This window comes from Plectropomus leopardus, chromosome 1 (genome assembly GCF_026936395.1).
Source record: "Plectropomus leopardus strain MGB_pleo_1.0 chromosome 1, ASM2693639v1, whole genome shotgun sequence".
Classification (NCBI taxonomy): domain Eukaryota; kingdom Metazoa; phylum Chordata; class Actinopteri; order Perciformes; family Serranidae; genus Plectropomus; species Plectropomus leopardus.
This window is the reverse complement of record NC_142176.1, coordinates 33,920,858-33,947,763: the sequence shown is the minus strand read 5'-3', so window position 1 is coordinate 33,947,763 and position 26,906 is coordinate 33,920,858. Positions and strand designations below refer to the sequence as shown.

The window sequence follows — 26,906 nt, the reverse complement described above, 5'->3', positions numbered from 1 at the left end:
TCTGTGTTTGGAAATCAACTGTCACATTTCATTCAAATGTCCGTATCACTTCCCATACAGGCACAGTGCACAAAATTTGGTAAGAAACCTAATTCTTTAGTTTGCGCAAATAGATTCTTCATCTACATTATATGTATCACTACATCATGAGAGCAGGCGCTGCGTTTGCCCTGTGAACCTGAAGCAGATGGACCAGGAGCCTGACAGCTCCAGCTGTCCTCCTCCTGCTCTTAATTGTAAGTGCTGAGGCGTAGCTCGTCGGGGTAATTGAGCTCCTTGGGGAAATTTGGGGGAAATTAGTGTGAATTGGAGGGGTGGTGCTGAACTCCTAATTACAGCTGCCATGTTGGTTTCCTCCGGAGGGCTGCAGAATGTAGCCTGAGATCCTAATCCCTTGCTCTCTGCTCTGCCCCGGCCCTCTGTCACCCCACCATGAGGCGAGGATACCAGCTGATCGACTCATCACAGGACAAAAGGGATAATCACGAACACGCAGGTGACTTACCAGGAAATCCTCCTCGCAGTAGACCTTCCCGTTGACGTTGTAGAATGCTTTCCCTCGCAGCCTCCGTCCTGAAAAAACAAAGAAGAAAAAGCAACTAATGTCATCAACATACACAATAAGAGTTTAGCCAATGTGCTGCTGCAGATACACTACATGGACTTAAGTATGTGGACATCCTTTTTATTTACTTTTGGCCTGGGACTGTTTTTCATAGTTGGGGCTCCTTGGTTCCTTAATGCTGCAGCATGCAAAATTTTTGACAATTGTGTGCTGTACTTTCCTAATGAACATGACAATAATAATGTACAAAGCCAGGTCCATAAAAAAATCTCAGATTGGCATAGAGAAACTTTTCTAGCCTGCGCAGAGCTCTGACCACAACAACACTATCTAACATCTTTGGGATGATCTGGAAGGCTGGATGTTCCAGATCCTGAGAGCCTTTTCTTGGTTAAATTTAGGAAAAAAGATCATGGGTTTGTGTTCAAATGAATAGATTTCTGCCAGAAAGGCAAACATCTCCCATGTGCATCATAACAGCATTTAAAGATGCTCTCACTGCAAATTTTTTGCCCTGCATTCAGCTTTGGTGAACTTTGACCTGCACATTTGCGCTGTTGACCAACAGCAAGCTGTCTTCATATATAAAGACAACTGGATACAGCACTGAAGGCAGGGCCCCGTTTACTTCTATGAAAGTTGCTCAGTGGTGCAGGAAGCAACGAAGCTCAATATCTGGGGTATGGCATTACCCAGATTCCCTGCATCATGGGGCCAGTAAAGGAAGCAGTGGAAAGGCAGCCAAGCGCGACCGAGCGGCTAACTTTCGGTTTAGTGTTCTGCTAACTTGAATGGGAATAAAAGTGATTTAATAATGCAGCTATTCTTGACTTTCAAAATGTTAATAGACTGAATGCATCAAATCCCAGAAGTGAAACGTGTTACATCAAGGGATTGTGACGTTCAACAAAATACATCCACTGTTTTACAGACGTCAATTCTACAATAAAAGTCTATGGGAAAAGTATTTTTTGATCCCCATAACTTTATGTGAAGAACCTGGAAGTTGTAATTCCACATTTTGCCACTGTGTAAAACTGACTCCAAAGTGAGCTGTTCTTGGGGGCTTGGTCTTGACAGTTCTCACTACTGAGGGGGTGAAGAACTGGGGCTTAATTATTAACTATGTTAATAATATGACATCCTCCGTCAAAATGGAAGAGTCCCACAAGAGAGCAAATTATGGGAGAAGTCAAAGGTACGAATACATATTTTGAATAAACTCAGCATGTAGCCCTGCAATTACAGTCACTACGTCACCAGGTTGCTGTACTATTTACAAGAGGAGTATTGGCTGTTATAACAAAATATTAAAAGAACACTAAACGGACTGATAGACATATCAGACATTGCACCATGAATAACATTTTGGCACAATTTCTGTCAAGTTCTGACAGTCAAAATACATCATACTGTATGCCTCTTCCTTAATCTCTACTGCTACAGAGCAGATGGCTGGCTGGACATATGGGACATCCTTCCTGTGCCTCCATTTAATTACTTCGACCACTGATCCCAACAGGATATCATTCACAATCCATACACTCTTCACTTCACAATCAATACAGCACGCTGCTTTCTAAACCTCCCCCCAAAATCTCTTCCCTTCCCTTCCACTGTGCAATGTTCACAGCCAGAGCAACAATAGCAGGCTGCAGGGAGGATGTCTCTAACTTTGACACATGCATGAACACCAGAGCTGAAATGGTTAATTGATTAACATGGTAAAATGGATCAATTTGATTTTGCATTAAAACTTTTGCTCCTTCGTAAAGACGAGACTAAACTTTTGCTGCTACTTGGGGCTTTACTCATAGTTTTAATTCACTATCACATAAACGCAGAGGTTTTCTCGGCTGCTGTGATGAAACAACATTTAAACATCACTCTGGTGGTCTAAAATATCAAGAAAACAATCAGTATCTGCAGTCCTGCACCTTGCAAACACACATCCACAGAAACATGTCCACACTGCGGCGGCCCCAGGTTCAGCATACTGAGCTTCCAGCCCCGAGTGTGAAGGCTGAATTCCTCTGGGTGAGTCTTCATTCATCAGAATCCAAGTCTGAATCCAATCTAAAAGGAAATTCTGCAGCGGGCTGGCTTCTGCAGCCCCCTGCCATGCACCCCTCGCAGCTCGCCCATTCAAATTCATTTAACAGCAGCGGTGTCTCTCTGGCAGCGCGATGACTTCACCCGAGCCTGGCAGACGAAGCACACGGATCTCATAAATCTGCTGGATTAGTCAGATTTAATTGTCGTCCCGAGCCACCATTGATTTTATGGGTGTCCCAGCATGGGAAAGACATGTCCCCCCCACCCACCCCCCCTCTCTCTTTTTAACACTAAAATTTATGCAATCGCTGTATTTCACACACAAACACAGTGTCACAATGCTGGGAGATGGCAATACATTAACACCCACATAAATGGCTGGAGCAGCCGAGGAATGCTGCCCACACAATAGGTGAGACTTTTAAGACTTTGAGACTGAGGAGCAATTAGCATTTTGGTAGCGTGGAGCAAAGAGAAAAGCAGGATTGAGGAAGAACTCCATGTGAAACAGCTCTTAAGAGACACTGTCCTCTAAATCGAGACTTTGCAGAGGCTAAACTTGCAGGAGCAGCGAGATTTCAGCGAACAGTGCAGCAGCGGGGGCTGCGAGGTGTTGCTGTGTGCTCGTCTGTGGCCTCTGCTCTGGAGTTTGGGGTCTGGAAGGTGAACACAAAGGCCCCAGCGCTGATGACTGTGTGGAGCGCTGCTAGGGGAGCGGGCCGACTGAGCAAACGGGGACATTCTTTCTGCCTGAGGTCACTAGCTGGTCCCATTCAACCCCCCACACCTCTCCAACACCCGCTCTCTGCCCGCTTCCCTCGTCGAGAAAAGGAGGGGGAGGGCTCCATGCCTGCCTCTCTCTCTCCTCTGGCCTTTTGTCACCAGACAGCGCAGCGGAGAGCCCGAACCTCCTCACAGCACTACAAGTGATAGAAGGAGCAGCTCTGTTTACAAGTTACTGCGAGATTTAAGACCTCTTTAACACAAAATGGTACCGATTGTAACACAAACCTAACTGCAGGATGTGAGATCCACATGTTAACCTGATGAACATCAGATCAGAGCCTAATGTCACTATCAAAATACATTGTACTATACTACTATATTTACACATTGTGAAAATGTGTAACGGGCTGAATAACAGAAAATTTTAAATATTGTCAATATATGTAAAATATCAAGTTTTATATTGTGAAAAAAAATCAGTGCTTAAAATAATCACAATTTCTAGAAAAACGACAAAGAAATGCAATGTAAAAGAGAGTAATTTACCCTATAAACAGCAACTCATCCCCCAAATGTTAAATAATGACACCATGACGACTGACTGTCTTCTATCGCTCTGTGCCCAGTGTTACTGTTTTCAGGCTCTGACCTCTGCGCTCCTTAAAGCTGGTTACTTGTGATTTTCGCTCGTCTCGGAATTACAGCTCATTCTGCTAATGCACTCATTTTGAGTAATGGTGTTGCCATGGAAATGAGTGTTGGTCTGGTGAAAGAGGACTGCTGTGTCACAGTTGCAGTAGTATTATTTAGTTTAACTTCCTTGTGGTATAGCAGTTGTGTTGAGCCTGTTCACATGTACGAAACTGGAACACACCAGCAGTGTTTACTGGTAGCTATAGAGGGCTGGATGCATTTTTTCTTTTATCCAGTTTAGTCTAGATCAGACTCTCATGTTGGCACCTGAAGGTACAGGTGTTATAATGATCTTCCATAGTTGATTCACAAAAAACTTGGGACTTGCCTCTCCTGACCAAAGGGCTCCTGGCATCACTTCATCCCAAGCTAATCTCAATCAGATGTTTTAGGATACATATGTACATATGGTTAGTGTTTCATCAAAGTTGGGGTTCAAATCTGTAAAGTAAAGACAGCAGGATTTCTTTATATGCAGCCTGAGATGAAGGTCTACTTGTGCGGCTCTAACCTCTTCTTCTATGGGTTGTCTCACCTGTAACCCAAATGAGGCACCAGAGAAGTGTGAAGTGACACGAAAGGGCCAATCACACCAAGACGCGTCACTAAAAAAAGCATCACAGGCAAAACCATGGTTTCCTCATGTGGCAGCATGCCTGTCAGGTGCTCCTTCCCAGGGTTTCTCTTACCCGCTTTTGAGCGTGCATAAATGTTAAATATTTTCAATTTTTCAGCTCACGGTGTGGAGTCGCACTGCTCCTTAATGTCACTTTTGGCCACACGCACACAGTATGCACACACAGCGCCGCTCCACAGGCGTTCCCAGCTGTTTTTCCAGATGCGCCTCCAAAGCGTTTTTGGAGAGGTTGCGTCTGGCGCGATGTGTCTCCCTGTGATCAGCCCCTAACTGGACAAACTCGTGACTGACACACAGACTGCATCCACAGGACCCGCGTCAAGAGTGTGTAAAAGAGGACAGGATAACCAGATTAATATGTAAGGACACTGAACTGGAGCCACAATATAAAACTCCACTACAATCTCACACAGTGCAGCTGTATCACACCACACTTCACATGTTAATTGAAAGTTGTTCCAGCTTCGGTTTTTAAAAAAAAAGTGACAGTGACCCAAATATGAATGATCAAGGCGCCATTTGTCTCACTCCAACAGATGCGACAAAAATAATTAAAAGAAGGACACACAGATGTCAGTCAAGCACAGTTTGCACACACCCACACAGTCTGTAGACAGGGTCTGATCAAGAAAATAAGCGTTTGCCTCTGAAACATTTAAATTTGCCAATACTGCTAAAGAAGTCAGGTCAGCATTTGTCAACTTCCTATTAGTCATATACCCTTTGTGCTTCAACATGTGATAATTGTTCCTCTTTGTGAAGGCTGTCTTCCCGTGTTTCCTCATGGGATGGTTTAAATATTTACAAGAGCGCTCATCCGTCATTAAATCATTCTGCAATTTTAATAACTCTGGATTAAACTGTAATCTCTTGCAAGGCAAAACTGAGCTAAACACAGAGCTGTCCGGCAGACAGGCCCATTTAAACTCTGTAACTGAACATGGGACACAACACATCCTCCAGTATGACATTTCTGGCACTGCCCGATTGATTTGCAGCAGTGGCTTACACTGGACACTGGCTGATGCCGAAAACATGCAAGTAATCACATTTCCGATTCTGGTTGTGCGATCAGGTTGACTCATCTGACAATAAAGTTGTTCTGTATGCCACACGTGTTGGAGTTTTGATCTCTTCAATCGGGCTGATTTGTCAGAATGTCTAACAGTTTCAGAGCATCCAATCACAGCCCGGACCTGCCTGCATGCACACTCATGGTGGCATGTCAGAGTCGGGTTTTGTGCGAGCCGTGTCCACGGCAAAGCAGCCAAAACATCGTTGAGTGGATGTGTTTTTGTACATCTTTTTCCATGATAGTGGAATCAACATTAGCATTCAAACACATTAGCATTTTATCAGCCCAGTATTTTGTAATCCTTAACTGTGTTATTTTGTCACTGACAATAACTCTGATGAGAGGTTTTGCTCCTGCTAGTGGGGACGCATCACTCCGTCTCTCTGTTCTCTGTCTCTGGCAGACAAACCAGAGCTTTGGCTTGGCTAGGAGGACATGTAACTGTGGTGATTTGCTCACAAAAGGAGCTTCAAACTGATTTTTTATACCATGTCATAGCGAGCCTGTGCAAGCCTGCAGTCTAAACAGGGCTTTGAGTATTTTTGGTAAAAAAACAACAACCGTGGAAGGTACAGGTACAGCGCAGGCAGCGGTAAGCTTATTACCCACCAAAAATGATACAGGTCTCCACTAAAATCAGTAACACATCAGCCTGTTTTGACCCGTTATTGAGCCAGGCAAGATAATAATGAAACCTTATATCATGCTCTAATTACAAGATATTTATGCAGATTTAACCCCAATTTGCCCGATCACAGAGTGCAGGATAGAGGGGTGCTCTGGTGTTTTGGTTTGTGCTAATGTTCAGAGCAGAACTTCTGGTCGGCTTATTTTCACTTTCCAAACTTTCAGACATACTTTCAGACATACTCATACATACGTCACAGCTCATCAACATTTCTACCAATTGTCACCTCTGTTCTGAGTGAACCAAAGTGGACCCACAGTGGACAATGAGAGACAGATCTCAGAGGAGGTGTAGCAGAGTGGGATGTGAGAGAAAAGGCTTTTGTCTCTGTAGCTCAACTGGAAAAACAATTTGTGTGTTTATAATAACTCTAAGTCTGTGTTGAAGGTTACGGTAATGCAGCTTGTGGTACAGACAGATAATTGGTATAATGATGAGGGATACGGTGAGAATGATAGCCGAGTGATATACTGCTATGAGCTCACCGGCAGTCAACTTTTCATGCCAACAAACCAAGACCCGAGGCACTGCGGCTCACTTCAGCCCACACATCGCCGGTAAGAGACAACATAAAGACTTCTAATTGCTTTCTTGTAAAGAGGCACGAGATATTTATCATGATTTATATATATTATATTTTGCGGACGAGAGAGTCTAGTCTACTACTTTTTATTAACAGCGAAAATATTTGCTGCAGCTCAATTCAAGAGTGATGTTATGACGCGGGTTCTTGGTGCAACGTGCCTCACAGCATCCAGTCAGCCTGTTACTCATTGAAAAGAAGAGGAGGAACTCAACTACGGCTACAAGCCCAACCAAACCACATAGGTTAAATCAAGGGTGTCAAAAATACAACGCTGCTGCAGGCTTGTTAGCTGTCGGCTCTCTGACCGCCTGTTAATGAGAACACTTGTTTGCTTCTAACAAGCTACTGACTTGTGTATTATATACATAGAGACTGGCATATCTTGATGAATATATTTCACATCTATACAGAATATTTAAATGTTGAAGATGAACTCTTCAGTAAACAGTCAGAGTATTGCTTTATTCTTATCATTATCCAAGCGTTTCCGATAACACTGCTATTATTCAAGTGCGTGTAAACATACAGTATGACTTCAGGAACAAGAGACAAAGAACTGAACGTTCCCTACTTTTCTGCTTTCTGGTTTTCGCTGCCTGGCAGGTGCAACTGGTGGCGATGAGTGATTTGAGAAATCCAAGCCCCTGAGCTGTCTTCTCCTGCCAGTGCTTTCAGAGGCCGTTTGGATTACTGTAACACAGAGATGACTCATCAGCCTCGCGGCTGACAGTCTGCTCATCCAGCCCCAAACCGTGTTTTATTTATTTTTATTTTTTCTTATCTGGAGACGCCGTGCTTATTTTCAACAACACACTGCCTCGCACCCCACACGCAAATATATATCCACTCCAGTGAAAGTGGATTTCTGTGGTGAAATGTATTCAGTGGCAAAATGAGGAAAGTGCAGCTCCTCCTGCTCCAATTAAAGCCGCAGATGGACACAAATGCCTCGTTTAATGGCACTTTAATAGCAGTTCTGAGGGGAGGAAGTGCTAATCTTTATCATTATGTATAAAATGTACCTCAGCACATGTATTTATTTAACTTTTAGATCACCACAGCTGCCGTACGAGAGAAAAAGAAATTAAGGTGTTTGTGAAAGAGAAGATCCAAACTGAATTAACCCTAAAACTATGTGCACGTGTGTGTGTCTGCACATGTATCATGCACTTCTCCGTGCATGAGCAGTTCAATGTGAGAGCATGCCAGGCCTGCCCCCTCTGATAAGCAGGTCTGGTACACTTTGTGACTGTCTGATTGAGGTCCTCCAGGGAAGGCCGGCTGAAGTGGAGGGGGGTAGTTTGCATTCTTGGCCATTTCATGAAAAAAAAAAAAGGGTGCAACCATGGGAGTAAGCCAAGAGGAGGGCTCAATTATGCATGGTTAAACAAAGCCCAAGGCTACCAGCGAGCAATGTCTCAGCAAACTCAGCCCGGCTCTGGAGCTCCAGACTCCAGGAGGACCATACTCAAGAGAAAAAAAGAAAGAAACAGAAAACAAACAGGGACATAAGAACATAGCTCCTGATAAATCACTGGATTGTGTTATGACAAGTGTAGGCACTTTGAAACTCAACTTCTCAGAGGCCTTCAAAACACTGCTAAAAAACAAAACATTCCCATTCACATCAGGTCAAATGATACACTGCGGAGTTTACGTCACCAATAAACCATCTCGAGAAGCGGAGTGACCCGTGAAGCTATCAACGCCGACCTGCGCTGAGCACAGAAAGTGACCTGTTAACTCATCCTGGACGTTATTTCTCCAATAAACACAACAATAACTCTCTCAGGAGCTGTCTGTGGTTTTCATCTCGAAGCAATAAAGTCGCACATAGCAATTTTATGGTGTGATTCCTCCCTCCCAAAAAAGTTATCCAGTCATCCTCTGAGAGTATTTTTAGAGGAAATAATCTCACAAATAAGTGTGTTTGGAAGACCCGTGTCTTTTCTTCATTTCATCACTGAAAGTAGCTTTCTGAGTGAAGCTAATGACTCCTAAATAAACCCTGAATCATAACCAGGACTATTAAAACAGCACTTAAGCAGCTCAGAGGCTGTTTTTCCACAGCAAACCCCACAACTTCAGCAACTGGACACTCAGCATCTGGCCCCTCTTTCTTCACACACACAATAAATCGGAAAGTATGTGGCTTTGGTTACATGTAAATTATAGGCAGTTTCTTCCAGGGCCGGAGGGGGTGGGGTGGAGGATCAGTATCCATGTATAGTACACATATGAATGGAAGCAACCTGGCTAAAAAGCTCTCTCCCGACATCTTCCTCTTGTTTCCCCGGGAAACAGGAGAGGAGGACTGGAGTCGGGTAACAGGGGCGTCCAAAAAAGAAAAACCAAACACACACACACACACACACATACACACACACACACACACACACACACACACACACACACACACAATCTATATTGTGAGCTCGAGGAGAGATATAATTACAGTCTTAAAGACCAAATAATGTCAGCATTTGATTTCTTTGTGGCATTATTAGCTTGTTCCTGCCGCACAGAGAACTGAGCTGCCCTGTTATTCCACTGAGCACACACTTCAGGCCTGAGGATCTTTTTTTAAGCAGCAGATGTTTTGATTCCCGACCATAACACACCACCTCTAACAGCAAGCTGGTGATACTAATGATGATTTTTTTCAACAGAGACTGCAGCAGCTGAAATTTAGAGCGAGGTTTGTTTGAAAGAATAAGTGGGGATCGTGGAAGCTGGAATATTAGCATACATTTTTCCCACTTTTTTTTCTGAGAGCAACTGATGCTGCCTTTAAGATGTGGGATGCATCTGAAGCAGAAATATGTTTGAGGCACTAGACTGATTGATTTGAATCACCTGAAGAGCGCTGAAGCAGAAAGTGGCAACTTGTTTGGCTTGGCACCAACTGATTAGCCTGGTTCCAGGTCTCCAATCACCACCCACATCTCAGATTTTCAGTGATTCAAATATGTGCGGTGCGGCTCTCCCCAGTCGGAGAAGAAACTGGCCAATCAGGGCTTTGTAGATGAGATTAAGAAGGAGGCATAAAAAAAATCTTGGGCTTCAACTGAAGAAATAGTGACAGAAAAATGGCCACAAAAACGACAATGAGCGGGGTAAGACTGACATGACTATACAGGCTTATGTCAGGGATACTTTGCTGGTTTTCAACCAGCTTTGTATCAAAACAATGTTGGTAGCATGCATAGATGCACTGTGGTAAACCTCCTTCCATCTAACCAGTGGCTAAATATTCCTCTCTCCATCAATTTCACCCGCTTTTGGGGCTGTTGCTAAAACTACAGGCTTTACTTTTGCATTTTTGTATTGCCCACCAACCCTGCCGCCACCACCACGGACTCAAAGAGAATACAGCTGGTTAAAGACACACCCACTTCTCTCAATCCTGGACCAAAATACTATGAAACAGTAAAACTAAGCAACACTGATCAAATATAAATCAAGATTATGTTACTGCTCTGCCATTTCTCTCCTAAAATGTTCTCAGACACTTATTTTAGTGCCCAGTTTCACCATAATGGTGAGAGTTTGTGAACAGGAAGTGAGCATCACACTGCTTCCTGCACAAAGATCAAACGGTAAAACTAAGCAGCGCTGTTATATACAAAAACAGATTCTGTTACAGCATACCATAATTCTCGCCTCACATATTTTCAGAAACATGTTTTGGCTAACTCAAATAACTAACTGTTTAACTGAAATACGAGATTAGGCCGGCCGCCATTGTGTCAAACGGACAAGGTTGCATTACATCACCCACCGGTGGGAGCGTTTATTGGTCCGCTGCATTGTGGTAGTTGTAGGTTTTCTACCCTTTGTTCAAAAGCAAATGCCACAGTCCTTTTTCTCAGTTTTCTTTGGTCATGTGGCACCAATATCAAAAGTATTTGCATCTTTCCACTGCAGAGACAACCTAGTTTTTTATAGCGGGAAAATACTTCTTTAAATCAACATATTCCCTAACTTTTATGAATATCTGGTAATGGCGATAGTAACCCAGCTTCCGTGTAATCTGTTTTCAATCTGTAGGTGGGGAACAGGAGAGCTGCACTGATTTGCATGGAGGGAGAGATGTGAGGCAAGGATACTGTGTGAGATGAAACAGGCAGGTACATGCCAGCGATCTACAATCAACAAGTTAGTTATTGTAGTTTGGCCCGACAATTTGGCCCGCTTGTCAACAGCTCATGAAGACAGTTAAGGTACTTTAAAACACTCAGTGCCCGATTGTTGCAATTTGCGTCAAAGCTCCATCTCTGTCAAATCTAACAACACAAATATGAACCTTTTTTTAGATCCAGTGTGACTTAAACTTCATCCATCCCAAATGAACATCCATAAATCCACGTCCATTATTAAATCCAAGTCATTAAGAAAAGACACTCCTTAACTCCAAAACTTGCCTGAGAAACATCACATTTTTTTTAGTTTTCTTCAGAATAAAAGTAATTAGTGATAGTCATCCATAAGTAAGGGGGGGGATCTTATGGGGGGCCCTGGGCTAGGCTCACATACTGGATGCATTGAGGTAAGTTAACATCCACATTTGCAAGCCTGCTTTTATGACCCTGTGTATATAATTACTTTGCTAAAATGCGAGTTTGACTTACCGCAGGAGCAGCAGGTGAAGCAGTTTGTGTGATACAGGTTCCCCATGGCCTGGCAGGCTTGACTAGCTCCATACACACCTTTCCCACATTTGACACAGATACCTGTTGGAGACACATGGTCAGTTAGTCGATGTCGTGTATCCTGACTGACTGAGCACACTTTGTATGCAGCAGCAGAATAAGAGCATTTTTACAGACAGCATGGAGAGAAACTCTCCTGGTGAATCATTGAAAACACTTTGTGTTAATGAGATTTTAACATTGTCAAAATTGCGCATCATTCTTTCGCCTCAAGGCAAAATGTTGTGTGAACACTGATTTACCTCTGCTTTGTAGGTAACGTTAAACTAAAGATTAGGTGGATGCTGAACTAGCTTGCTCAGTTCAATTAAGATATTGTTTGCATTAGAATCAGATAATTACTGGACATGCTGCCAGCTTTTTTTGGAGCTTTGGTGGAAAGCTGATTAAAAAAAAGGGATTCTGCCAAACAATGTGTGCAACAGTCAAAAAAAAAAAAGATAAACCTTTTGAAAATGCCACCACTGCTACATTTCCAGAGGCTCTGGAGCTTTTGACGGCTTTTGAAGACCAACATCACAATAAAATTCTGAGATGTCAAAGCATGTCAAGCTCTGGAAGCACACAGAGCCAAACACAAAACATTAAAGAGACTCTGACAGAAGCACAGCTGTGCTTTCAACTGAGGCCTAAAGACGAGAGAGCATTCCAAATTTCAGTTTGTGGGTACTAATTCACGAGTCATATTTCTCAAAATGATTTGTATTCCAGTCGCATGAGCCAAACCGAAACTTCTGTCATTTCTATCTATTACATCACACCGTTTGAAGGCACACTACTGATGATTATTTCAAAATGTGCCGACGGGAAATGCAGTGGATGTGAGAGGATTGTCAGAGAGGGCAGGTCAGAAACAGGGTGTGCCTACTTGCTTCTCATCATTACCTGGGAGAAGCTGATTGAACATGTAGGAGCATTAATGTGCTGCCACACAATCATACCTGAGTAAGAAACATTTGCTCTCTGAAATTGACTTTTAAGGGTATCTTTGTCATTGCTTAGATTTTTATTGAGCAGAAGTACAAAACATCTGCAACGTATAGAAATTAACATTCACCTTAAACAACAATAAGACTCTGTTTTAGATGTTTTATACATTAGGAAAGTGCCGTTTTCCTTATTCTATTAGCCTATATTTTAGGTTGTTAACATGTTTTTAGAAATACTGAGATTATGAGTCCTGACTCTCTTATTAAAAAAAAAAAAAAAAAAATCATAAAGTGCCCAAAAACTCCAGTTTAGATATTTCTCTATGCAAGACAGGTTAAGCCTAACAGCTGGCCACAAGCAACCTTAAGATACTGATATTTGGTTGAACCTAGGTTGTGACATTGGGTGACCAAAATTCAATGTCAAGATGACTTCTAATGCTATGACAATTTCACACTGAATACTGGTGACAGATGACGTTGATATCAAAGCCCAATGTCCAAACCTTTGTAAAGCTGTGTCCACAAAGTGTGAAATTCTAATGTCGTTAAAGTTAAAATATCGTAAACCTGATTTTCATTCTAACAAAAATGTAAGAATCCAACGTCTTTCTGACGTCATACTCAAGTGACTCATATCCAGATTGATTTTAAAAAGTCTGGACAACAAAAAAAAACATGAAAGACACTTTTGCAAATCAGATTTAAACCACATTTGGAATTAGTTTCAATGACTACTCTTATTTGAGTGCTTTAATCAATTACAAGGTCTTGCCTTTTTACTTGTGTGTTTTGTGTGTGTGTGTGTGTGTGTGTTAGGGCGGGAAAAATGGAATTGAGAAGACAGATTTTTAGCGCCTTTTAACAACTCGCCATGCATCATTTGTTAGTAATTCTAGAATTTAGTTTTATAATTTTATTTTTGGATTGTAACCAGCGCAGGTAGAAAACGACAAACTTTCCAGGGGTACATGAGTCCTACACATAAGCCTGAACAACCCACCGACAAAGACTATGATGACCTTTGGTGAAGAAATGAGATGGGGGGGAAACAGTGGCTTAAAACTATTTGGACGCGGCAGCAGACTAACGATCTCCAAACTCTCACGCACAAGACGACCTCCACTGGGGTCACATTCCTCAGGGAGTGCAGGGTCAGAGCCTGGGTGGGGTGAGTCCAGGGTCACAGTGCCTACAGGACACAAGATCCCAACAGGGAGCTGCACACCACCCCTCCTCCTCCCACAGACAAATTATTACACTGATTTATCTTTGAAAAAAGCACACATTGCGGGACGGATCCAGAGCCAGGACACGCTCTCTGTGACATAATCGGAGAATTCCCTGGCTATCTGAGGCAATAATTTCTCTTTCATAACAGCTCCAGTGCAGTCTGTGACATTGTAAGAAACAGATAAAGGACAAGCATACAAGAAAAGCGCCCAAAGGTCACGTGCATGTTTTCCCATTACACCTGAAGTGTTTGCACGAGTGAATTAATCGGAATCAAAGTCAAATATTGGCATTTCCTGGTGTAAGCTGAACTCGTGACTTCACTCAGACACTCAACAAAGATAACTAAACACAACGGGGCGACAAGAATAAATGAGCAAACTTTAAATTAGCTTAACTGGTTGAACAATTTCTCCAAAATAAAAGTCTATGATGCCAAACAAAATGATAGAAAATACAGGAACCTCTGTGTTTTTACCTCCATGCATTCCCTGTACAAAACTAGAAATCTATTCACAGATGCATTGATAAATACATGGGATTTATTAGCCCACAGCCAAAGAAGCATTCAACCAATCTGCCATTAAAGCAGACAGACAGCTCACCTCAGTTAATGATGAATCATCATTACTTTTGTTTATCATTTCTTTGAAATTATACACATTCCTGATTTGAATCCCGTGTCTAGTTTCAGCATAAATTTCTTATTCATCAGTGCAGCTCAAAGGAACTTAAGGCTACTCTGTACACACAATATCTCTTTATAGACTCAAGGAGACCATGACTGTAAATAAAAATGCCCTCTTGCAGCCTTTTAATTAGGAAATCATCCACACACTGAACACTTCAACTCACTAAATGACACACGCTGCATTTTAGTCAGACAGAATTTACCAAATATTAATTAGGCATTTCTTTTAGGCTGTGCAGTATGGATGATATCATTATATTTTTTACCCAATACCTCATTGACAATATTGCAGTAATACTGTAGGGTTGACTGTTGGTGCTTTTCCAAAACATTTACACAATGAGAATTTTTCAAACTCATCATCAGTGATGTAGATGTAATAACTAGATGGTGGGAATCACCAGAGGCCCCCGATACAATATTATCACGATACCGAAGTCATGATACAATATTATAGCAATTTTAAATGTTTTGCAATATGTTGAGTAATGCAATAACATATATAGCCATATCCTTTTTCAACTGCAAATTAAGGAAAAACTTTGTCAAAGTGTGTTTTTCAGTGTGTTTGCCGTCACTTCAATCATTTTTATTGCAGCAAAATGTTTCTAGTGGACTGAAAAATCAATTGATTTTATTATTCTAGTGGGCTACGAAATGTTTAATATTACAATAAAAATAATTAAATAATCAAAAAAAAAACACACATACCCAAACAATGACTAATTAGTCAAAAAAATTAAATAATAGCATGAGAATAGAACAGTCTGGTAAGTTCAGAAAATTATCTCACTTCACTGTAAATGCAGCCTTTAAAACCAGGAAAATACAACAACTACGATTTTAAAATACCCTAAATCAAAGACAACATCTAGACTCATATTGCCCAGACAAACTCTATGCTTTATATATTATATATAATTTAATATTTCCTCTTGACTTCTGCAGCAGCATAATTTGTTCTGCACTGCATGAAACACAAGAGCTCTATCACAGTCATTCCTCTCTTTCCCCACAATCACTGGACTACTTAAAACACAGTCCATTTATAATTAGCTGTTACTGTGGTATTTGGTCAGTTTTATTTCTGCTCTTTCTATTGTTTCTCATTCTATTCTTATTTGATTATATTTGTCTTTTCCTTTGATGATCACATTCTGCCATTGTAATGACCTAATTTCATCCCATCTCCTATCTCCTATCCTATCAAGATTACCATCTTTTTTTTTTTGAGCTGGTGAGTGAAGCAAATCTAGCAGTTACTTGCATATTTTACCAGCATTTGGCTCATGGCAGACTTCCATCTCAACAGAATCAACTAGTTTAGTGATCCCTTTCTCTGTGTTCATACAAAGCGTTCCTTTTCTGTTACTGCACAAGGACAGCAGACCTTTACTGCTTTTTTTACAACAAGATTGGATGACAATGACAACCTTCTTTACTGTAGTACTCAACAGATTATGTGTGTTACCAGTAATTGCACGTGGGTTGGGAGAAACAGTCTTTTTATGACTAATCCTAACTCAGATTACAGTGTGTGATGTGAGTGTTAGTCACTGCTATGATCTTTGCGTATCTTGTTCTCTGCGGTGTGTATTGTTATCCTGCTGCCTGTTGCACTCGTACACTAACAACACAGTGAAGCCTTGACACAAAGGTTGCTTCCATGGACCAAACAGGTATAACTGACCCCTTTACACATCTGTCCAGAGATAGCAGATGTGTGTTCATTAACTCCTAAACCTTGTGTGTCTTCTCTTTTGCACAAAGAGCTTCATGATGAGAGCAGTTTCAAAAGATTATATTTTTTCTTGCCAAAAGAATTAATCCATAGCTAACGCAATTACAGACACGATTCTTCGGCTTTGATTCTCTCTAACCCATTGGCTAAACTTAAAGAAAAAATTATTTATTTATAAAGCAATATTGATTTAGCTTTTATTCTCTCTGGCTGCAACTATACTGCGGTTTCTTAAAAACTATATAACATGTCAACATGACATGACACAAATGTCAACATGGGAAGGTTTTTTAGTCATGATAAAAATCAATGAAAATATACAAACATCAGTCATAAGAAGCAGCATGAGAGTTTTTGATTTCCACACAAATGCTACAAATCCCAAATTGTCTGATGAGTAAGGATGTGGTTATCGTTTTACAGGGCAACGGGGAAATTTCTGAAGCACTCTTGTTTTTCGCTTAAAACAGGATGCTGAATCCCTCATGTGCCCATTTCATAATATGTTCATGTGGCAAGGACAGGATGTTGTGCATTCGCTGGGGTTAAAAATAAAACGGCATCGCTCCATGCACACACATCCCAGAACTTTGGAGCTAAACACTGTTGTTAAGATCATGCCATGATGTTTTTCAAAAACAGCAGCTGCACGCTGCTAAATGTGGGCGTGTTATTTTGCTTGAAGTCAGACTGATGAGTCTGATTAAATAAGAGCAGGAGATGAGTGCAGTATGTGCACAAACAATATAAATATCATTATATTTCTGAAAGACAAACATCAGGAAAATGTCATGTGAAAGAGTAAGCAAAAAAATAAATAAATAAATTCCTGATGTAATGATGACATAGCATGTGATTATATGATGCGATTGGACTATAATAATAAAAATCATTTATTTGAGTAAGTATTTTACTTGACTTTGTATTCTACCATCACTGAAAAACACACACAACTTGCTGCGGGTGGTAAGAATGCCCGCACAGCCTCATTCATGAAACTTTTAACGACAAGTTGGTGTGACTCTGACGTCTTACAGCACTACATTAAACCGATCTCCCAAGATATCAGCTGGTTACATGAGAAGTGTCAATCAAGACATGTGAAAGCTCAAATTTATAGAGAAATGAATTGCAGATTTGTACTTTGTGGAACCAAATACTTTAAAACCTCTGCACGTCTTACAGGAGTGCTTTAGTTACTGCACACGGTGCAGGTTCATGTAGCTTCACAGTACATAATAATCAAGGTCCTGTATTGTAAATCACAATACGCTCAGCATGCACAACTTGGCATTAACACCATCATGACTGTGAAACCTCACTGTGGCCACACATTGTAATAAAAACAACAAATCAGAGTCAAGCATCCAAAGATTAAAGCTTCAGACAACTAAACGACAACTGGTGCTTCCCTGGTGCTTCAAGAAGGGAATACCACCTAAATGAAGAATTCCAATGTTATTACCATGTTCAAGGAAACGTCGGTCTTTGTGAATATGAGTTCACCTCTCTCTCAAGGTCAGAAATCAGAAAGTAAGTCTAAAACTTGTGATATCATCAGGTGTAAAGTCTGTAGCTGCTGCTATGATGTCACAAATTTTAGTTTCAACACCTTACTTGTTTTGGATTTGGGAGAAAATTGTTCATGTGAACTAATACTTTTAGACTGTCTTCAACCACAGAAATAACATAAAGGATATATTGTGGCTTTTGGTGTATTCTAGAGCTGGTATTTGATTTGATTTGTTTAACACTGTTGACTAAAAAAATGTAACTTCTTCTGCTATGTAGAACAATGCAGCATTTTACCTTCAAATTTGCAATAAGGAACAGTGAAAAAAAGGGGAAGCAGACAACCTTTATGGCATCAAAGCCTGGAAATGCGGCATCATACCAGGAGAAAGGTCTTCACTTGTAATTTGAGATCATTTGACACATCAGAGGATCGTGTAGGCTTAAAACTTCAAGTACGACTTCAAAAAAACATCTAATCTTGTGTCAGCTGCAATTTGTGTCTGTAAATCGCATATACAGAGTACAAGTCAGTGTGTGTGTGTGTGTGTGTGTATGTGTGTCAGGCATGTGCATGACTACTGCCATTATAATTCTGGGCAGGTGATCAGACTTGACCCCCACCAACTATGTCTGGCCCGCCAGCCAAGATCGTGTGCCAAGTGTCTGGTGTTGCCCGACTCCCCACTGGCTGGTTAATGAAGGGCTTCGCGGGGGAGTCAGGGCGGGGTGGGGTGGTGGTGGAGGGGGGGGGGGTGGGGAAGGGCCTCCCTCTGCTGCCTCAATTGCAGGCCTGTATCAGGCCAGCTGTTGATTCACAGCTCCTTCGCCACCACAACAAACACAGGCCACACAAGGGCCGGCCAGTGTGGGACACTGGCAGGCAGTTCTGACCCCCCCACCAACATAAAAAAAAAAGCCCCGGCGACGATCAATTTCTCCACTGTCGCTACGGAAACAGAGCTGTCTCTATTGGGCTCGGAGTGAGGAGCGTCTGACTGCATTCTTCTCTCCCTCCTTTTCCTTTCGCTCTTCTTACGCCATTATCTCTCCTGGTCGTCTCCCTCACTGTCTTCCTCCCGTCTCCCGTCCTCCTGCTCTCACCTGCTTCTCTGGTACAAATCCACAGCTGTCTCCGCCTCACTCTGAGCAAGTGCACTGGCTATAAAACAAGCCACTGTTCTCTGGCTGCAGCCATTTGTCTGGCTGCTAATTCAAAGGTAGACAGCAACTTCCTCAGCAGGCTCTCTGTGCCTGTGTTTCTGCTGGCGAACAAAGCGCATCTGGTCTCACAGTCCCTAAGCACAAAAAATGCGCCACAATGTTCAGTTCTTGAAATCAGCCAAAACCCAAATCTCTGACCACAATATATCCTCTGGAGGATGGCTGCGTTTTCAACAAATCCAGACCACACTGCTCTGAATGACCGAAGGCTGTCTGCTCTGGCAGAACAGAAGGTCCCATTCAGCGAGGTGCAGTGCTGTGCAAATGTTAGCTCTGCCAAGACAGAAATTAGTATTGCCCTGCAATGCCACTCTTATCTGCCACAGTGAGACCAGTCAGTGGTAATGTAGCATTAGCAGGTTGCGAACAGACTTTGAAAAGATGACAAACCTTTAAATAACCCTGAAGTTCCTGCACAGAAAAATTCCAGAAAAAAACACTCCTAACTGTGCCACTGAATTTCAATTTCAGCTGCCACTTATCCTTGTTGCAATACAAAGGAAGTTTCACGCTACTAGTACTATTACATGTTTGTTCAATTGTTGCCATGGATAATTCCTTCAATGCAACAAACCGATTAATGGAAAAAGTTACTCTTGTCAGCTGAAAATCTTAACTTTGGACCACTGTTTTGATTTTTCAAACTTGCAAGAACCAAAATCTACATCTGTTTTTACAAAAGCAACACTGCAGGGACCTGACAGATACATGTGGGGGCTGAAGTGTGCAAGGACAGTGTGGGAGAAGAAGTCAGGGTCAGAGCATCAGCGCTTTAGCAACCGAGGAGAGACTTTATGGCTGAGAAAAACACATTGATTTGAATGATCTGGAGCTGAACTGCAGTGACCAAATTATTTTATGTAATTCAGGCAACCACAAGTCACAAGAAAAGCCAGTCAGACTCTGGATCAAATGGTTACTGAGACACCCATATCCCTAAATCACATATTAGTTGATGCAAGACATGTACAATACATTATTAAAATGCTCCATGTACCTTTTTTTCTCTCACCTCTCAGGTGCACATGGGGCCACAGAACCAAACCCTCATCCTTTAAAAAATACAGTATTGATAAGTGGAGGCTTGTTTTCTAAATAATAAATATTGGGTCAAAGTGAGCTATGTAAAAATCCCAGTTGGTTGCATGTTCTGATATTTTTTTTTTACCAATCTTATCTACTTGCATGCAGGCCCGCTGTCAAGGGGGGTGATACGGTACAAATGACCTCATGCCCAAGGTCAGTTATTAAATAATAATAATAATAAATTTGATGAAGCACCAGGTGTGAAGGGCGGAGCTGAAAGTGAGTAGTTTGGCAAACTTATGTTATCACATAAAACCTACTGTAACAGATCCAGTTAAAATCCTACAGTAAAGCCACATTCATCATGTTGAACTATATGATCTATCCTAGGACATCCAGTATCAACCATCTCATGCTATCTTGTCAGGAAGGGGGCTTAAAAAAAGAGTATTGCCATTTTTAAAAATGGTGTATGTAGGTATAAATATTTCTGCATACTGGAGTCCCTAAACAGTTTTGAATTGCATGGATTGGATATGACTGCAAAACAGTCAACAGCCTTATACTCTTTACATTATTTCAATTCTGCACACAATTTGACCAATACCTGATTAATGTAACCCTCAAGATTGAATCAACGTGTTAATATGTTAAAACACATGTGCTGTGTTGCTTATAAATCAAGAAATAACACTAAATTGTTAGTGGTTGTGGATGAGGGGCCCACTTTGGAAAATGTTGTCCCCTTGCTTGTAATTCCTTATGGCTGGCCTGCTTGGAAGTTTGGGGGAAAAAAGCAAAAAAAGAAGAGTTTTAATTAATGTTACCTACCAAAGTATTCCTTTTTCATGTGCATCTCTAACTCCTTTTCCAGCTCCAAGGTGAGCGCCTCCAGCCGCTTCTCGGCCTGGCTCGGTCCACTCTCCCGGCTGGGGGTCACCTGGTAAGGTAGCTTAAACCTCTGACTCGAGGCAGCTGTTTTTGAGGACATCCCATAACTAAACGATGATGGCGACCCAGCGGTCATCTCCACAGTCCCTCCCGTCTGGGCTGCCTGCTGCTGGGGCTCTGGCACAGCCGAGAGCCCCTGCAGGTGGATGCGATTTTGGATCCCGTTGGAGTCTCCAAACTCCTGCAGCAGCGTGTCCTCGTGCAAACTGCTGCCCAGCATGGATGACCTGGGTGAGGGCAGCTGCAGCTCCGGATAGGTGCTCATAGACCCCCTGGAGCTGCGGGAGCTTCTGGAGCTGTGACTGGAAATGCTGGAGCGGGGACTGACCACGCAGTTTGCGGTGGTCCCCGGTCTCGCGCTCCCGTCCTGGCTGCAGATGCTGGACCGAGGACTCGCCAGTGGCGCTGCGTGTAAAATCGCCCCCTCCAGATCATGGTTGACCACGGGCCCGTACCGAGAGTCAGAGTAACTGGACCTGGGGCTGGTGGTGAAGGAGTACTGGCTCGCCGTGCTCGACCTGGGGCTGGCGTGCCTCTGGTCGTAGCCCATGCTGATGCCGCTGGTTCGGTTGCTGCTGGGCTTGCTGCAGCAGTCACAGCTGTTGAGGCTGGCCCGCGGGCTGGAGTGTTTACTCGTGTCGCTGGCGGTGCTTGCATAGCTGGATCTGGGACTGAGGACACTGTTGCCCTCACAGTGAACTAAACTAGACCTGGGGCTCGTGTACCTGTCCTGGCCCGGCACCACTAAACTAGTGCGCGGGCTGCTGATGCTCGACCTCGGGCTGGCATGCTTGTCCTGAGAGGACAGGGAGGATGCTAAGCTGGACCGGGGACTGGTGGCGTTGTATCTCCCGTCGTGGCTGCTGGTGATGCACACACTGTTGCACCTGTTGCCGGGCAGGGGCACCGGCTTGTTGAGAGGCACGCCGTCGAAGGCGGAGCCGGTGCTGTACCTGTGGCCCTGCACCTCCAGAGAGTACCTCCTGTGCCTCTCGGAAGCGCCCGTGTAGCACGGCAGAGCCACTTCGGATTTGGTGCAGCAGCCCTCCTCAGTGTAAACTGCGTCTCTTTGAGGGGCACAAAAATCCACAGGAACGGTCCGGTTGCAGTTTACAGGGCGCACCGGAGCCGCGTTGTACACTTTATTCCCAGACGTGAAATTCTCCACTGTGTGATGCTGCTGGTGGAGCACAGAGGTACCATTTATTGGCTTACTTTTATGCTCTGCTACAGCCGGAGCCGAAAAGTCTAAATCGGGGTTAATCACCAAGTCTCTCCTCGCATTGTACATCCCGTCCTTGTAGGCATCATACAAGGAAAGATCCTCCATCAATTTACTGGCCCGGAGTCCCAAATCTTCCTGGTAGTGCTCCATGTTGTTGCTCCCGAGGCGAGAAACAAGTTGAGAGTGTGCTCCGCTCCGCGAGCCAAACTAGCGAGCGCCGCGGAGCACTAATTGCATTTCACATGGAAATCAAAACAAAACGCCGCGATACAGCCGTCGCTCATTTACAGAAAACCACCGACGTACTCAGAAACCTCCACCGTGTGCCGCATCGTCTTCTTCTGCTTTGCCCCCTTCGCCGAAAACCCAAACTCTTTCTAACAGTTTTAGCCGACAGGGATACGTTTGTCAACTTCAGTTTTTGTTAAGTTGAAAGGTCTTTACAGTCAATGGCGCGCTGCGCGGAGGAATTTCCCCTTGTTGGTTTTTCCTCTAGTTTCGCTTACGGGCACCGTGCTAGATGTCAAAGTAGCATGGATAATCACATACGCCACAAATATCCGTCGTATATAAGTCTAAATTCACCAAGCGCCGGAAAATCTGAATAAAACGCCCTTTTATACAAGGGACTCGTTTGCGTAAAAGGAATGCGGGGATGAAGACGGGATGCGCTGCGCCTCTCTGGAATGTGGTTAATGCTGCAGAGAAACAATGATTGCGACCAACTCAGCAAGGGGCTGCCGGCTCTGAAAAGAGCATAGTTTAGAGAGAAGGGGACGTCTGCATTCATCCCAGGCGGACTAAAATACCACACAAAGCACGCCTCACCTGGTCCGACTCATTTTACACCAGGAATAAGCTGCAGTGAGTTGGTACTATGGAGGGCAAAGCTATTAAAAACTCAAGTTTATTCACCTTATGTGAGTCTGATGTTGTAAAGACGAAGATAGTCTCTGGTTGCCCTAACCTAAATTTTATATGATCCATTTTAGGAAAATGTCCATTTATTATAGCTAAGTATATGTTCTTATAGGAATATGAAAGGATGTAGGAACAGTATGAGATTGGCAAAAAAAAAAAAGATTAAAGAAAAGTGAATGATTATTCTGAGTTTATATAAGGCTTCACAAAATATATTTTTATTTTTGTGAAACAAACTGAATTCGAAGTATATGAGTCATTTGAAAAGGGAAAACAATGTTATCTATATTTATATTCATATATAACTCTGTGTTTGGTGTGATATTACAGCGCCATTGTGATACATATATGCCAGCATGCTAAAGTAGATAAGCTGTAAACCACGCTTAATGCACAGGGTCCTGATACATGAAGACTACTCACCTTTTTAAAACAAAACATTACCTTGACATTGAACCTTGAATCCTGGTAAAAAAAAAAACACACAAAAAAAACATCTGGATTAAAAAGATTTATTCGTTACAGTTTTAAAAACATTCCTTTGAATTTTATTAGATTGCTTTTCATAAAACAGCATTAAAACATGTCTGTATGAGGTTACTTTCAATCTTTGTCCCCAGGGATGTTCTTTTAAAAGGTAGGTGTTATGAAAAAAGAGGTAGAATTTGACATATATATCTCTGACTGCGACACCAGTCATAGAATGTAAAATTAAGACAATAAGCTACAAATAATATGATCCTTTTCACATGTGATGGGTGTTACAGTATAAAAAGGTGTTTTTGTAGCACCTGCCAGCATTGACTGGTTGCGTAATCAAACGTGTCCATGGACGTTGTCATACTAAGACTTGTAAACAACCTGGTTATGAGCCAATTTTGATGCGGCATTTTACAAAATGCCTGAGTGATATTTCTGCTTTAGCTGCTCATCAACTGCCAACAAATGGAAGAAAAGAGAGAACCACGGCAACAAAAGCAGAGACTAACAGGATGTCTAGTAGCAACCGAGTGAGGAAGGAGCTGTTTGATTTTTTCCCATGGCCTCTGCTTCTGAACCATTGAACAACCTCATCCAGGGTGTACTCCTGAGGCTCATAGCTGAGCTCTGCCTTAGCCTTTGCCATGCTGAAGTAATGCGTCACACCAGTCTTGTACACCTCTGTGCGTGTCAGCAGTGGTTGGAAGTTACAGAAGGGCCCGATGAGGTGGTGAATCATCTCTGTGAGAAAGGCTACAAAGTAGATGAGAGTGATAGGAAGGCGCAGTTTGGGGAAAGGATAGCCCAGGCCCTCCACCAGAGGTCTGAAGAATTCAAAATTGTTCACAGGCCTGCCGTCTGAGATAAAGTAGGCCTGGCCGGCAGAACGGTGCTGCTTCTCTGAGGTCAGAGCCTCGGCAGCGAGCTCGTGTGCTGACACCAGGTTGTCCACATGGACAAACTCCACCAGGCTGCTGGGTTTACCGTAAACAAACTTGAAAATCCCCTTCTCTATGTAGCCAACTATCCTGGGCAGGTGCCTCTGCTCACCAGGCCCGTAGATTCCTGCCGGTCGCAGTGCACAGCTTCTCAGCACCCCTGAGCCGTCCTTCAGTGCTGTGCCGTTAGCTTTCAGTACCGCCATCTCCGCCAGCGACTTGGTTCTGGAGTAGTGGTCAGGGTGCAGATGGAGAGGTAGATAAGGGAGGCTTTCATCCCCGTTTTCTATCACTTGGCCTCCGAACACCACATTGAAGGTGCTGGTGTAAACAAGCCTGGACACCCGAGCTCAATGCAGGCCTGCAGGACGTTCTGTGTGCCTTGAACATTCACCGCCTCAATCAGATGTCGGTCCAGCTGCTCCCTGCCAGACATGCCATAGGAGGCGATGTGGAATACACAGTCCACACCGGCGATAGCCCTTTCCACTTGTGCATACTCACGTATATCTCCTTGAACAAACACAACGCCCTCAGGCACTTCTTGCTTTGAAGGGACTGTGTCAAACAGAATGATATTGGCTCCTTTTTTATGCAGGGAGCATGCCAGGCTACAGAGGGAAACAAGTTATTAAATATAAATTAATCTCTGCATGAAACTCACAAGAAGTCCTGAAAATTCAATTATTCAGCTACTGTGTGTTTAGTGCAGTTATATGTTGCATTGTCTTTCTTGTATCTTCTTCTTTGTATCAAATTATATACCATGTGCAACTATGTGCATGGTTTGACTTGTGTGTCTAATTTTTTTTAATCTTTTTATTTCAACTTGATATCATTATGCTGTGTCTTTGTTTTGACCTGCCCAGGGACTGCAGATGCAAATGAGCTCTAAACTATAATCTGGCATGATGCATCAAATGATAAAATGTATGTATTAAACTGCACATTGTCCCTTTTAAATAAAGAAACAAATAAATTTGTGAAACTATGACATAAAACTACATTCATTTCATATATTGGTATTTCTGAATCGGCTGTGGCGGTCACAGAGCCAGTGTAGCTGAGATAAGTGGTGAGATAACGCCACCTTGTTGTGGTGAAGCAGACTGACAGCGCAGATTAACTAAAATCATGACAAGAGTTTACTGACTGTCAATGTGTACTTCATATCTTTGAGTAATAAATATGAAATTGCTCTTACCGATGACCAAAATAGCCACATCCCCCAGTTATCAAAAACGTCTCTGTGCGTGTATTTTCCATTGCAGGAGGGCGAATCTGTAAGTACGTACAAAAAAAAGTGAATTAGATTTTAAATGAAAAATTAATACAAAGAAAAGACAATAAATGACAAAATTCTGCTGTCATAAACCAATAAGTTGACGTTACCTAACAGTCTGTAGGCTACTTCACCGACCTTGTACTTGTGTAATTACACCTTTTATGTAATAAATGCATACACGTTACCCAGCACACTGACGCTCCGTGGAGGACTATTCACAAAGCCAAACTATGCTACTAAGAAGCGTCAATGCTGCGACATGCACAGACAGCAGCCAAGCTCAACCACAGCCTGAACTGTAACTATTTACGTTTACTACTCACTGTCGGCACCGACCTCAACATAGGGTGCAAAATGAGGGAAATAGCTGTTTGATATCAATCATTCAAAACTCCGCTGTACTGGTTAGCGAGAGCACCGGCGTGCACTTCCGTGATCAGTGCTGAACGTACTTTCGTTACGTAAGTTACGCAAAAGCCTTTCCACAACTTCATGTGTGTGCGTGCTGAGAGCGTCCTAAAAGTTCAATTCTCAAAACAGCCCGAGCAGCTGCGTCAAGTGTTTGGTGATAACACAGGAAGTACGACGACATTCACACAGTGACATAATCATTAGTCGGTGATTTTCTCTGAAAATCGTCCAGTCGCAAATTATAATTAGCCTGTACAGTTGAATTGTCGAAAAGGCGTTTGATATTATACTATTGATCCTGGAACTCCCATTTCATGCATTTTAATATCTGTGTTCGCCAATGATGCTTTTATTTTGAAAGTTTGAATCGGATGTCTTACATAAAACTTTCGTGTGAATATCGTGCCTTAAAAATAAAAGTGGAGATCGTTTAAGAAAAAATGCATACGTGTATTACATTTTTTTTCTTTTTTGTAATTAAATCAACATCCTCATAAACGAACACTCTTAATACTAATTGGTAATAACATAAATGTCATTGTATGCGTCATTTTTATCTGCAAATACGATGTACAGACATACAGGCATGATGAATGCATACA

General features: G+C 42.6%; 2 protein-coding genes across 2 annotated transcripts in view; both read right to left on the bottom strand.

The window, feature by feature from the left end:
- wtip (WT1 interacting protein) overlaps positions 1-23,038 on the bottom strand; it is a 31,839-nt gene extending 8,801 nt beyond the window's left edge. Inside the window, exons 1-3 of the mRNA XM_042483128.2 lie at positions 20,925-23,038; positions 11,657-11,758; positions 506-573 (exon numbers count right to left, since the gene is read on the bottom strand). Coding sequence (XP_042339062.2) covers positions 506-573; positions 11,657-11,758; positions 20,925-22,419 — 1,665 coding nt within the window. The 5' untranslated portion in view covers positions 22,420-23,038. The remainder of the gene's footprint in view (positions 1-505; positions 574-11,656; positions 11,759-20,924) is intronic.
- A 648-nt stretch (positions 23,039-23,686) lies between these two features.
- LOC148190454 (short-chain dehydrogenase/reductase family 42E member 1-like) lies at positions 23,687-26,238 on the bottom strand. The gene is given in 4 exon segments (XM_088080460.1): positions 23,687-24,951; positions 24,954-25,219; positions 25,813-25,889; positions 26,217-26,238. Coding segments are annotated over 4 exon segments (1,194 nt in total). The 5' UTR covers position 26,238; the 3' UTR covers positions 23,687-24,121.
- Between the last annotated feature and the right edge of the window lie 668 nt (positions 26,239-26,906).